We start from the raw sequence: 15,021 nt of genomic DNA on the forward strand, positions 1-15,021 counted from the left end.
GTCCTGCTTTCAAGAACAAAAGAACACACACACACACACACACGCACACACAGGAATATACAACCATGCACACACACATATCTCTCTCTCTCCACCAGACTCAACTCCATCACTTTCTTCTTCTCTCCTCAGCTCTTTTTCTCTCCTCTCCTCCCTTTGTCACTTCTCTCTGTGATCTTCAGTGTGCTGCATCATTGGTGAAGCCACGTGCTCTATGTTTATCATCAGGAAGGGGAGGGAGATAAAGATAGATAGAGAGAGAAAGACTGCCTCTCTCTTCTCTCTCTCTCATTTCATCCAGTGCACCCACAGACACACACACACTCAGCAACATACTCCACTCTTTCAGTTCTTAGCAGCCCGAGGGACGCACACACCCCGACACAGACACCAAAACCACAACTAAACCAGACCGAACCACCCGGAGAAGCTCTGAACTACACCACAGGTATAGTAAAGCTTTGTCTCTCTGGAGCATGACATTCATTTGAACAGTTTCTGTCTGAGAATGTGTGTAAAACAGTCACCCTGAAGTGTTTTTGTGCCGTAATCAAGGCTAAAACTCTTTGTGAAGCATGGGCATATTATTTTAACTTTACTTATTATCTGTCCAGGAAAGTAAGAACAGACCTCTCATGCGCTGTAGCTGTTTTTGTGTTAGAGGACTACAGGAGGAGGAGGAGGATGTTAAAATGAGGACAGGATTCTTGGCACGATGTGTGTGAAAACTGCTGCTGAGGCTTTGTACTCTATACTTTATACCCCCCCTCACCACCACACACACACACACACACACACCTCCCACTGGCAGCCTCTGCATTGGCGTGAATAGGATGTCGACAGGTTGAATTTATTGACCCCGTAGGAAACAAAATGTGCCATTTACTGTAAAGCAAAGCAGAGCTGCCTATCAACAATCTCCTGTATGATGTCTTTTCTTACTTGTATGAAATAATAAAGTTGGGCTGATGTCGATGCTGTGTTGAAGTTGCTGCTTCTAAAAAAAGTCTCTGTACTTTGAGTAAACACCACAGATCCGATTTTAAAGTGGCGTATAACTGCAGAGAGGAGGGAGCAGGGTGTGCTGACGAAAATGGTGTTTGGTTTTGTAGCAGACTGAGGCGAGTGGATGATGAATCTACAGTAGGTGGAAGTCATAAAAGTTGATTGAATTTGGTGCAGGCTCAGGTTAGCGGTGCCCCAAATGTGCCTGCATTTGCTGTATGCTGCTGACAACACCTGAAAAATTGAGGCTGCATGATGGCACAATGGTAAAAATAATACGGTTGGGTGCTCTTTTGTAAAATTAAAGATACAATAAGGCACTTTAATCTGTGAAAAGACTTAAATATATCAGGATAATCATATTTTTACATTCAAATGATTATAACTGATAATAATAAACCTCATAAGATTCACAAAAAACATATATTTTTCCAGTGATTGGATGTTTTAAAGCACAACTATATTGTCAGCAGAAAGATGTGACAAAGTTCATTATTTGTCATATCACACTTAAAACCTTGTTAAAGGTTAAACCCTGTTACGGCGACACTGTCAATGTCCCATTTTTGCTTGGTCCTCTTACATAATTTCTCCATAGGATCCAGAACTCCACCTCCCTTATCGTTTCCTTGCAGGGAGTGTTTTTCACATTCTGCTTTAAAGCTATAAAACTTATTGGCTTTTTTCACTATACACTGCTGCTCCTTCAGCACATGAAACAGGCACTGAAGCCGAGCCTGTCTTCCCGTTGGGAGCGGGTCTGTTTCTCAGCTCGGCGTTTATAAATAGATTTACAAAGAGCAATACACTCCTGCTTTTGTTCCTACATGAGCAACATGGAGCCACACAGCAATGCTAGCTCACACCTTATCACTGCTCCAGTTAGACCATGTTTGGAGACAGGATTTCTCATTTTTGGTAGCAGTAGCCAAGTCAAACTGAAATTAAAATTCAAATCTGTATATTCCTGTTTTTTTTTCAATTATAAAAAATAAGAAATTTAAAGGGTTTTTTTTTTTTTTTTTTTTTTTTTTTTTTTTTTTTTTACAGTGATAGCACCACAGCACATTCTCATTTGAATCACAGGTAACATACAGAGAGCTGAGGTCACAGGACAACCTGTTGTGAGTTTTGACATATGGTCATTTGCCATCACCAGATCTGGACACATGCCAGAGAGACAGCTAATGCTAGCTAGATGTCCTCCTTTCTATAATGTGGAACTAACATAACACTGACTATGCAAGAGCTGCCGATAACTAAGCAGGCACTGAGATAACATGAATGAAAAGTAACTAGCTAGTCTAACTAGCTTCAGATTTCCCAGTTAAATGCAAATTTAACAGCACGACAGGTCTTTCTAAATGTTGAATGCTGTAAATGGGTAGACGGCTTAAATAGCTAACTGTTAAAAAAAGTTTAAAAAAAGTTAAAAATTAAGGGTTAGTTAAAATGTCAGGAAACAATGTCTATAGGGCTATACAGTATTATGTGTTCTAGTCAGTAGCATAATATGGAAGTTTACATTTGGCTTGCAGGATATCAGTCAACCACTTTCATGGGAAATGTCCATCACAGAGGTTTCAAGCTTTTCCACAAATCCAAAAAGTGGTCCGTTTTATCCTTTTTTGAAAAATATGATTTTTTAAAATATACACAATAGCTGTAGCATCCATATAGTTTATATTTCCTCACACAAAGTGTTAGGAGAATTCAAATTTCAGTTTGACTTCAAGGGTAAAGAGGCCATTTAGCTTTAGCCTTTAGCTTTCCTTTAGAACAAAATGATGCTAATCTGTTTGTTATGATTCATCAGACTCACTGATTTTGAAGATTTTGAGTAAATCAAAACCTTTCTCTGTGTTAGTGTTTTGAAACAACTTCTCTTGCTCCTTGGAGTCCATAAACCCCACTTTTAGCCCCCACCTACCTCCCAGCCTCTCCACCCTCCCACTCCCTGGCATTTTCAACAGCTAAACAATGGAGGTTGGCACTGCGAGTGAGCCACTGGAAAAGCAGGGTTGTTATTACCGTGTTTTGCATGCTGATATATTTCCTCTTTACTAGATGTTTCTGTATCTCTGCTCTAATTAGCTAGCTTCCTTGTGTCTATTGGGAAATGAGAGTACAGTATTATTTCTGTTAATTACAGTCTGTGTTGTTGAACTTGTTTCTGGCCACTTTTACAGGCTGATACAAGTCAGTTAATCCAGCTTTAAAGAACCACACTGGCTTTTCTAAGGACTGCAGATGCTACTTTTATTTCTTTAAAAAAATTATTTTAAGATCTAAAAGCTACAATAGTGGAATAAAGGTGTCATTCTTCCAGTCTTCTTTCATTAACTGTTAACCTTCACATTTTTCTCCCTCGTCTTTTATGGCAATTTCTACAGGCTCCTCCTACCTAATGATACCTACAGTCTGGTCTATGTAGTATTATTGCATGAAGTCTCCTCTCATAATTCTGTGAATCTTAATATTGCCTTTGCACCTGCAATGCACCAACGCCAGTACAGTAGATCTTGTCTCTTGTATTTTTATACCTGCTGCTAGATGGGACCTGGATTGTTTTGGAACTTCCCTCCCAAGGCTGGCTGCACGGTTCCACAGAGCCTCCTGCAGACCATGTACGTAGGATTCGTGAAGCCACTGTTCCTACTCACATAACGTACCATACCGTGCCACACAGGTCTCTCCTTTATCCGGCCTGTGTGGATTTATCTTTGGCATTTCCGTCCATCCGTTCCATTCTGTCAACCAGTCAGTCCAGTGTTTCACATATTCATTCCGCAGCAGCTGACAAATGATGCCCACAAATCCAATGAAAATTCATCATTCAGTCATTAAACAAACATGCATAGGACAGCAACAAGACCACTTTTTAGTCCATCTGTCATCGGACAAATATTTTTTAAAAAAGCCTTTTAAATCACAACAGATACTGGAGCAGATACTGGAACAGATACTGGGAATTAGACTGGGAGAAAAGCCAGACCCTGAAACCGAAAATTCCCTCGACAACATTTGGCGGCAACCTGTTCCAGGTGACACACTGTGGCAGTGAGACTATTCCAGCATGAGTGGTTTGGTGTTGATCCCTTTCATATGGATGTTTTTATATTATATCACAATTATATGACACAAATTAAGATATGTTTGTCAACCCTCTCGGACTCATTCGCCACCATTTAATTCAGTCCAGGAAACAACTCAGTCTGTACAGGTGAAAATTAGAAGCTAACACCTCCATTTTGTCGTGTTGCATCACATTGGTAATATCAGGCAGTAAACATATACATTTGAAAAGTCATTCACTGTTTCAAATCAATAGCTTGTAGAAGTAGATGACTGTTTTACCACATGGCCCATTTGCGCCATTCCTCTCTAGAATAAATCTTTAAACCAGTAGCTCATGCTCAGTTATATTCTGTAAAATGCTAGATTTTGACAAAATGAAATTGCTGTCCTCTTTTTTTTTTTTACATAAAGAGACTTATCATATCTACAATGTGTTCATTCTAAATGTTTACTTTTTAAGAATCAATAACAATTAAACAATATTATTATTTGAAATTCCTTGACATTAGAAAAAGTTGTCTGAAAAAAAAACAAGACTAGGTCAAAACCTAGTATATGGTTGGACTGTGTATGAAATACTAGGCTTTTAATTTGAAACAACAGACACAGGAAGTGGCAAGGTGTGGCAACCAGGCCCTCAGGAAGTGTGCCAGGCTTTGACTGCAGCCAATTTGACATAGGGCCTTTCTCAATACCGTGTACGCCAAGTTCGGACTTGTGTACTTTCTAGTTCGGACTTGGCAAGTTCGACTCGGGAGTACAAACTTCTGAGGACGGGAGGACACAGTACAATCATTCTGCCTGCTGACAGCAGCAGCTCAGCTTCAACACACCTACCTGACTGTACTGTGTGAACTAATCACAACTCATAGCTCCACTAATACTTTTTTTCCTCACAAAAAAATAACCTAAATGACAGAGAGATGCAATAAATTATGTTATTCAGTCTGTAATGTAGCTATAATACAAATCCAAACTGTTATGTAGCTTAATAGATAATAAAACAAAATTTAATAATAACTGATCTATGAATTTTAATACATTTATATCTATTGAAATATGGTGATATCTGTAGATAGAGCCCAAGAGGCAGCACTGTTGTTCTGTCCAGTAAAAACATGAAGCTTCACTTTACATTCAGACAAACTAATTTGGTAGCTACATTTGTTAAATTCATCTGTGAGATCAACATTTATCTTCCAAAAGGAATTATATATCAAAATGCTACAGAGACATTAGAGCCAGCGGTAAATTACCAAAGAGCTGCACAGATCAGTTCAGGGATGACGATGGACATTGACTGGCCAATCATCTCAGGAGTATGGCAGGTGGATAGTGACAATTTAAGGTTTACCAGGAGAAGGAGAAGGAGCAGTCTACCATTCTGTTGCCACTGGACTGTGTGGAGATTTGAATGAGATTAATTGGGACTGCAGACAAGAGCCGGTGGCGACCTTAAGGCGAATGCATGGAAGAAATGTCTACCGGCGGCGGTATGACAGGTGTACATCATAATTGGATATATAAAAATATGCCTACTAAGTATATCTGAACTTGGTGCGTTGGTTGAAAACTGTGTGATACACATGTCATTTCCATGTACATCACCTGGTTGCTAGCAGCTAAGATGAGAGATATGTCCCGGATTGTACTATCTGGCGTTAACAAGCACAGCAAGTCCCCCTCCTTCCTTCTTACTGTTCGCAGTGGTGTCTCTATCCGCACGAACTGTGTGGAATCCAAGGATAGTCACATTTGTGTCTGGAATCTGTTTGTGTAGCCACATCTCAGTGAAACAAATAACACTGCACCCTTTGTACTTTCTCTGAATTAGTACGAAATGCATTCTGGGATATTTAGCTTCAGCTGCCTTCAGCCTACCAATGGTGTAACTTCATCACTCAGTCAGTCAGTGATGGGCTCGGACAGACATTTGGGTTTGTAGGACTGGCTCTGCTGTTGCAGTCAAGCTAAAGAAAGTAACTCAAAGTCCACTTGCTAGTTTTTTCTGGAGCTACAGTATATGACCACTTGCTGGCACACTTGAAAGTTCCACAGTTGGGTCACATAATAATAAAGACTGATAGTCGAGCCATCGCCATCACAAATGGCAATGGCTCGACTATCAGTCTTTATCAGCTGATGAAGACTGTGAGATGCAGTTGTAAACTCTGACAGAAAGCTAGTAAGTGGACCTTTTTTTCCAATTAACTTAATAACAATTTTAATAATTTTATACAAGGACACATATCAACTGCTTTTTAGCCACCATCTGACAGCTATCAGACCATATTTTTGTGGAAAAATATACACCATCGCTAGATTATCTTCAGAATTTATTGGTAAATGTGCCTCCAGTTCAACCGTGCTGGTTTGTTTGTTGTTGCAGTTGTACAGAAGAGCTTCTTTCAAACCTAAACTTAGACTAGATAGTGCATGGCAAATTGTTGTTCTTCAAATCTAATACTGGTTTGACTCAAATTCATGTCTGAGATCTGCATTTATGTGCTTAAAAGCATCCATAAAAACTACAAAACTAACACTACTTCAAAACTACAGTCTGTGCTAGTAAAAAAGGATTGGTAAACTGGACAAAAACTGCCTTCATGCTGGAATTGTTCTGGAATAATCTCACTTGTAATCATGAACCACAGTTGCAACAGAATACATGCATAGTTTTATGTTTTTAGTAGACACTGGCTTGGGGTCAGTTGTCTTTTTTTCCATTTTAGGTTCACTGATTCTGTTTTTTTTTTTTTTTGCCATAATTCATCAGGTGCATGATCAAATTTGAGATCAGGCTTATCAGTGACACTGTTGGTCCCTCACTGTCATATGGTGAAATGTCACCATATAACTTCAAGGTGCATGTTGGCTAGCAGCCCCCCTACCACACCTGTATGTCAAATCCCATCTGTGGTGGATAAATTTTGCATTGGATCCATTTCTCAACATCAAAAAGACTAGACACAGCTTGATTAATATACTCACATAGAAATGGAGCATAACAGCATGCCCTGTCATCACACATACGCACATTATTTTTTTCTCAATATGTGTTATCTATTACTGTCGCCCATCAGCTTTGAAATGCCAGCCTGGGTGATGGCTGTTCGTGTTTGATTGTCTGAGTCAGTCTGGAAGGAACTGCAGATTCCACACATCTCTGCATGCTTTTTATTACATCTTTGTCATGGAGCTTCAGTGTGTACGCAGTATAGTTATATAAGAAGGTTTAGAAGAGCTATGGTGATAATCATTGCCTTGGAAAAAATCCAGCACATTCATCATGTCTTAAAAGGCAGAAATACTTTTTGTGTTTATGTGGTCACTGCAGAAAAACCAAACAAAACTTCATGGTCAGTATGTGTTCACAGCCACAGGATGTCATGATGTGTAGAGTTCATTAAGTGGATGCTGCTGCTGACATATTGGTTATTGAATGTCTGCACTGTGCTGCTCTGTGGTCACTAATGGAGGACTTCTATTAAAATGGAAGATGGCACACCAGGGATAACAGCGTCATATAATGTGTGGAAACATGAGTTTGCTTTTTGCCCTCAAGACAAGCTGTTATTAAAAACCTTAATGATGTCAAATGTTGTGTAAACAGATGTTATACTGAAATAGAAATGTGGTCATTTCTACAACTGATTGTGTGTTAATTGTTAGGTTATTTATGCAAAAAAAAAAATAGTGGCCTGCCATGTCAGCATCATAATCCATCAAGCCAAAAATATTACACGTGGTGTGTTTTCAAATCGCCTCCTTGCATTCACCTCTGTTTTACAAGCTCAGTGTCTGTGAGGCAGCAATAACCAGAAAAAGACTCAATCTGATGTTAGCAATAGCTACAAAATTAAGACAATACAGTGCAACTGATAGAAATTAGCCATGGAAACATATAATTGTGTGGTCTACTAGTTTAATAAATGTAGAGGTTAGAAGTTGAGATGACTTAATTTTGAATGGACTGTATGACTATATTTCCTAGCATTTAAGGGTTGTTCAACCAAACTGCAGAACTGTTTTGGTTTTATTTGGTAAGGTTTTGATGTATCTCTCTTTCAGATTTCTGCCTCCAATGTAATACAATGGAGGTACATGCAATTTCTTTTGTGGTGCTCACAGCATTAAAAAACGAAATTCCTTTCACCTGCATTGTATTGAGGTGGAGGGTGAAGTGGGATTTCTCAAAACCATGGTACTATAGGGTTGACTTTAAAAAAAATCAAGTTCAAACTACATTTTACAGCTAATTAATTCATGGTCTTTGCCTCACTGTTAAAAGCTAATGTTAAGACAACAGATTTTACAAAGTCAGCAAACAGTCTAACCAAAATTTCACCCACTATCAGTTTTTTTTTATCAATGGTCATGAATCCAAAATCCTTCCTCACACATCTCAAGTGTGCCATGATTATCTGTTCAACATGGTTCGCTAGTTTTCTCCATTTTCTGTTAGCAAATACAATAACATTAGCCTTACTGATAGGAGCAGGACATGTAATGGGTCAGACAGACTGACCATTTTACAAGCGCTTATCTTATCTTATCTCCTATGGTGGGATTTAAGTTAGTCAACCCTGTAATTTTGTTTGTTTTTGTTGTTCTATCTTGATTTATTATTGATGAGATGTATTATAGAGTTCTTTCTGGGGAATGATAACCCCTTTATCCCTCTACATGATTTGGCTTTACACCTCCAGTCCTAATTAGAAATAAAATACAAACCAGGCTAGGTTATGGCCTCTTTTTCAGTGGACATTTTAGTAAAAACCATGTGTTTGTGAAGGAAGGGACTGCAGTTTACTCAGGAAACCATTCATCCCCTCAGCGTGCTTCGCTGAGCTTTGCCACTTGACACCTGGTTCTCTGTTCGGTTCAGGAAGGAGTCCGGCAAACACTCCCCTCTCCCATAAGTGTACCGCTGGTAGCCACACACTGTCTACCCGTCTGCCCTGCTGGCATCCATCCTGCAGCCCTGTGAGCAGACCATAGAAACACAACCCCTAGAATGGACATTTGGTTGCATTTTTCAGTGCGGCTGCCGGACGATCCAACTGTGCCATTCAGCTTTAGCCAAGTAAATACAAATCATGTTGTGTGAATGTTGGTGAATAAGGCTAAGATGTAGTGTTTGGCTTCGGCTGATGGCCTTAGCATGCTGGTAGATGAAAGGTTAATGTCACACTTGTCAGTAGATCATCAGCGATCATTGCTGTATGTTCATAAAAAGCTCTCACCTTGCAGTCAATGCTTCAGTTCATCTTAAATTAGTTGGGTGGGGTTGAGATCAAGTTCTTCCACACCAAACTGAGAAAAAAAACATTTCTAAATGGACCCAGCTTTATGTACTGGAGCATTAAGTGTGTTTTCCAATCACCTGTTTTAATATGCATCTGTTTCAATTTGCGCATAAAAAACCCTGAGTGGAAATGCCAGAAATTCGGTAAAAAATCAAAATGTTGCAAAAAATTTTTATGCTGGGTTCAAGAGGAAAAGTTGGTATATCAATGATAAGAAAATGTGACAAAGTGCTATGGAAACAGACTTAGTGAATACATTGTGATGAACATGAAACATGTGAATTAAAGGTCAGTCAAGTTTCCACTCAACAACATTCCTCAAATAAATACAGGAAACAAACATAAATACCATATTTCCATCACATTTTTCACACATTGTTTTAGGTTTGACAGATCCTAATATTTGCACAACAGTAGTGGATGAAAGTTCGGTGCCTTGACAATTTTTTGGAAATTCTGTTAAAATTTACTTTACATTTGGAAAATAGGAGAGGGTCTTGCTCAACAGTTGCCACAAAGTTTTATGAAAACTATTATCTAAGATATCATTGAATGCTGTTGCAAATTTCCCTTAACTGCAACAAACAGGCCCTCATGACAAAAACATCAGCTCCTGACCATTATTATCCCCCACCAAAGCTTTACAGTTTGCACTATGCATTCAGGCAGGTAGTGTTCTCCTGGGATCCACCAAAACAGACTTATAGTGGAGCATGTGTCATCACTGCTCCAGTCCAATGGCAGTGTGCTAAACACAACTGCAGCCAACACTTGGCATCACTCTTGTTGATCTTAAGAGTGCCTCTGCTCTGCCATGGAAACGCACGTCATGAAGCTCCCAACAAACAGCTCTTGTCAAGACTGTTTTCCAACACAGTTTGGTTCTGTGAGCTTGTACGACCGACCACTTCATGGCTCAGCTGTTGTTGCTCCTAGACATTAACTGCAAAAGCTTTTACCCAAGAGCTGTAGTTAACGAGGTGGAATTGGCATGAACACTGGTGCAGTCCTGCTTGATCTGCCCTCCAGGTGTACTCAGACACTGACTTGACTAAATCAGCAGCTTCCGGGGAGCAGTCTACAAGGCTTTAATATTGAAGGCCAGCATGCTTTAGTTTGGTGTGAATAGCTCTTTGTCCAAAGGCTGTCGAGCTTGCTCTACTTTATATTGCAGCTATGAATCAAAGGCAGATCTTGTGATGAGGCAGTAGGTTGATATTATTATTTAGGGCCTGAATTTACAGAATGAAGGAGATAACAGCTGTAGGAGACAGTGAATGTTGTCTTAGATTTTATTCTGGCAGTACACAGGGCTGTGTAGGTTTTCAGCATTAATATGTGTTGTCTTATCAAACTTTACACACTGTCTACAAATTTGCTGAGCAAAAGTCCCATCTATGAACACATACCTGTGTGTGTGTGTGTGTGTGTGTGTGTTAAATAATGTGATGATCAAAAAGAACAGGTGCGCTCAGCCTTTGCTGATTAAAATAAGGTGAAAATGACCAACAGAGTACCACTGACCTCTTGTCCATGGTCCCACTTACAGTGGAATTAATGAGGCAAGTAACTATATGCAAACCCAGACATGAACAGGCTTCACCTTAATCACTGCTCACACCTCAAGCAGTGCCAGCTCTTCATCGAGCCAACATACTCCATCAAAACTGGGAACATGTTTCAGGATATAGAGCAGGACATCAGAACAGGATTGAGTTATGTCTAAAATAATTCTTCTGCTCTTTTAGGGGCTTTTCCTCCATAATGGTTTAAAAGCAGAATCCATCTGCTCATGAAGATCATGTGATATGATTAAAAGATCCAGAACTTTTTTTGCTTCCAATGTTCTGCTAACTTATAGTTTTCCTGGTTTCTCTATTTATGATTAGTCAGAAAAGGGCTGCGTCTAACAGTCTTGTTTCTTAAAGCTGGAGTGTGGGACTTTTGACTCCCTCTTCTAGCAGTGAGAGTAAAGGGGGGTGCGTTGTGTTTCCCTGACAAAGGCATGCAGCACGCTCTTATGTGCACCCCGAATGACAAACACAGAGAGGTCCGGATATGTTTTGACAGTCCACCGGCCCACCAGAATTTGTCCCAGTATTTCCTGATGGCCAGTACATACTGGCTGTAACCTACTGTTGCGGTTATAAAACGGTGGATAAGTTGTTTTGAGCATCACACAACCTCCGCGAAATGACTCGTTTCACTATCAGAATTTGGTCCATTTGGTCCTGTAACACTTGGAAAATCTACAAGAGCTGCACAATTAACGGCCAAACGGCCAGTGCAGGAATGTTGCCACCAACATGAGATTCAAAAACTCCCTGTACTGTTAAAATACAGAGAGATTTATCTGGCGCTGATAGTCTTAATCAGCATTGTGTGAACTCGTTTGGCAAGAGCTTGAATATAACAGACATTCATTTATATGTAAAAGTTCCACACTGCAGGATACTGGATTTTGAATTGGTCTACAATTGGATTCCAGGTAGCATTAAAGAAGTCCTTAAAGCTTTTACATTTGTCTTTGTGAAACCTGCCAAGACCCTGAGTAAATGGACAGAAGAAGAGTGGAGATTAGAGAGGCTCAGTGCCGTGTCCTCTGCACACATCTTATCTGCTGGAAACTAACATTAGCTTTACCTTTGCACGGTGGCTGCTGTAATGAGTCCATCTCACAGCAGAGCCTCAGACCCTTTAGGGGGCGCCACCCTCTCACATGGTGACTCTAACACCACCACTGAGAGCTGAGGCCAAAATAGAGCTCTGAGTGAGTGTGTTGTCAAAAGTGTGAGTTTACCACTGTGAGCTTGGTCGCTCACTGTGTCCTCTTTATTTTCTTTTGTTTTACCTGAACAGTCTTGCTAAGCTCATAATATGAATGCTCACATACATGGCATTCAATCCAAAAATGAGGCTGCTTTTCTCACTGCCTGTAAAGCTGACTTCTTGGATGCTGTGTGCAACCCTTTTTAAAGAGCTTTCATCTGACAGCACTGACAAGGAAGCTTTTTCTGCCATAACAGAGGGTCTGGAGCTGATAGCTGATATTTAATATTTAATCCTCCACTCTGACACTGATATCTCTGCTCTGGGTAGCTTCTCAGCCACAGAAGACTCCTCTAGACATTCAGCAGCTATAAATAATTTAAAGTTTAATTTCAAATGGTGGAAAGAGCTGAACTGATAACTGTGATTTAAAAATATTTGTAAGTAGTGCTGGGATTCTAGTACTTTTCGTTTTCTTGACGGTGTGTAAAAACATCAGCAGGACATACACCGGTTCATTTTATGTGTGTGCACTTCAGCATGTGCCCACAGACCAACAGGTTGGAGGATGGTGATGGGAAGGATGATGTGTAGGGGTAAATGTTGGGCCATGTCAGTCAGGATTAACATCTCCGCTCTGCTTGACTGGAGGAAGCTCCTCCAGGAATCACATCCACTTATTTCAATAACACCAACTGAAAGACATCAAGTCAACAGAAAGGAAACACAGTGACAGATAGATGAAAGCAAAGATTTCTAGCATTCAAATTAAAACTAAATTGTCAGTCTGTGTATTGTAGCAACATGATAAAGTCTACAGCTATGCTAACATCTCTGTGAGCCTGTACTCAGACACAGCAGTGCTTTGAGCCAAATGCTAATATGCTAACATGTTAATGTTTAGCAGGTAAGGTTTATCATGTTCACCATCTTAGTTTAGTGTGTTAGCATGCTAATGTTGATAATGTCTTTTGTCATGAACCGAAGTAATGAAAAAATGTCAGTGTTTGTATTTAGGAACATGAATGTCTATACAAAATGACATGGCAGTCTATCCAATAGTTGTTAAGATATTTCTATCTTGACTAAAGCGGAGGGTCGACTGACTGTAATCACCATCTCTTGAAATACCGTATTTCCTCAAATAGGGTGCCTGGGGTATTTATTTACCTCAGCTGCAGATGGTAGCCATGCCTTTATTAGAATTCTCTCTGATTGATAAGTATATTTGCTCATATTTTAGTACCAAGCCTCGTTTTATGATCTGCTTCCGTTTGCTGTATTAAATTTTTGTTACTGCATCACTGACTCTATAACAATAACTCTAATGCTTGAGTTCCATCCTGAACCTTTTTCTCTGTGTGTCACTTAGTTGTAACATGTGGGTAACATGCCCATGAATATATACTCGCTGGCTTAGCCAAGCCATTCTGATGCAGTGTCGTTGCCATCATTATTATTAAAATATGCGTCGTTATTCCCATATTTAAACAATATTGCGTCTCCTAGCTGTGCCACTTCCCTCTCTGTGATGGTCGGCTAGAGGAATACGCATGTACTCATAGAACTGGAGTAACATCCAGGTAACTACTATTTATGCTTAAACACACAATATGTCATTTCTGCCGCTAGGGGTCTCTTAATCAAAACAATAACAAAAGACAGTTTAATGACATTGTGAAGTAGTGTGGGATCATGGGAGTTGCTGTCTTCATTGTTAAACAACCAGCTTCTCTGGATTGGGATTCCGTCAATGTTCATTGTTCAGGAGGTTTTTTACCAGTAGCCGAATGATCTACAGAGGTCTTCTCCTCTCTAAAATAAATGGACACAGCGATTAAAACCAGTGAAAACACTGAATAAAGCAGTTTCACATACACTGTACACAGTGTTTCACCGACACTGTTCCATGGACAGACGACGTCTGGGAGGGGCTCTGTGTGAGCTGAGCTGCTGCTAACGTTTGCTCAGTTTGTTTATCTGATAACTTAAGATCCATACGTCTGATGACTAAAATCCTTCATCTAGTTGAACGGTACAGTTAAAAACGCCCAATATCTAAAAAGTTTATTATAAAAATGTGGCTTAAAACTGAATTTAAGTCAATTTAGACCACAACACTGATGTATTATCTTGTATGCGTATACTCTTTGGTAGAGGGGTATGATGCCATTCACAGGTGACCAAATGAAACGGACCATTACCTTGATTAAAATTACAGATTTCTCTGGGTTTGAAAACTGTTGGAAACATTTGGGATAATGTAAGTACACAACTGAACAAAATATATAACATAGATCTAGTCATTTTCTGACATTTTAATGTGGAATAGTTACATATTATAGCTTTAACTGACATGAACATTATATAACAAGCGTCAGGAGTTTATCCACCCTTGTGTTTTTCCACGGCCTATTTTTGGGACTGGCTTTTATTTGTTGGTGCCAACCATGCCCCTGGACATTGTCAGAGCTTTTAACTGACTACTGTCTTTTATTTGAGGAAATGCGGTATGCAGCTAGCTAGCTAAAAACTCTTTGCTTACGTCTTGAAAGCTAGCTAGTTCACCCAAGAACATATGCTGTTAACATAACCACAGTGCTTTTACACATATGCTTTCCTATCTTTATGAAAAACTGCTAGTCATTGTTGAAGATTAGTTTCAAAGCTGCATTTGTCTTCACAACATTTCTTTTTTATTTTCTGGCTGAAGTCAAGTATCTGTAGCAGTCTGTTTTTGTGGCCTTGTTGCATGTGCTTTCAGTCACTCCATTTTTTCAGGCTCTTCATCAGGCTGCAGAAGCGTGCAGGTATGGTGTGTGATCTCAGTGAGGGAAGGAGGAGTGGGAGGGAGAGAGAG

General features: G+C 39.7%; 1 protein-coding gene across 7 annotated transcripts in view; it reads left to right on the plus strand.

The window, feature by feature from the left end:
* Positions 1-258: 258 nt before the first annotated feature.
* Positions 259-15,021, plus strand: part of ndrg4 (NDRG family member 4) — a 57,135-nt gene continuing 42,372 nt past the window's right edge. Inside the window, exons 1-2 of one of the 7 annotated variants that reach the window (XM_067588955.1) lie at positions 259-448; positions 3,559-3,632. In XM_067588955.1, the coding sequence (XP_067445056.1) occupies positions 3,559-3,632 (74 nt within the window). In that variant the 5' untranslated portion in view covers positions 259-448. The remainder of the gene's footprint in view (positions 449-3,558; positions 3,633-15,021) is intronic. The other 6 variants (XM_067588954.1, XM_067588956.1, XM_067588960.1 and 3 more) reach the window with 6 other exon arrangements.

Source organism: Thunnus thynnus, chromosome 5 (assembly GCF_963924715.1).
Source record: "Thunnus thynnus chromosome 5, fThuThy2.1, whole genome shotgun sequence".
Taxonomy (NCBI): Eukaryota; Metazoa; Chordata; class Actinopteri; order Scombriformes; family Scombridae; genus Thunnus; species Thunnus thynnus.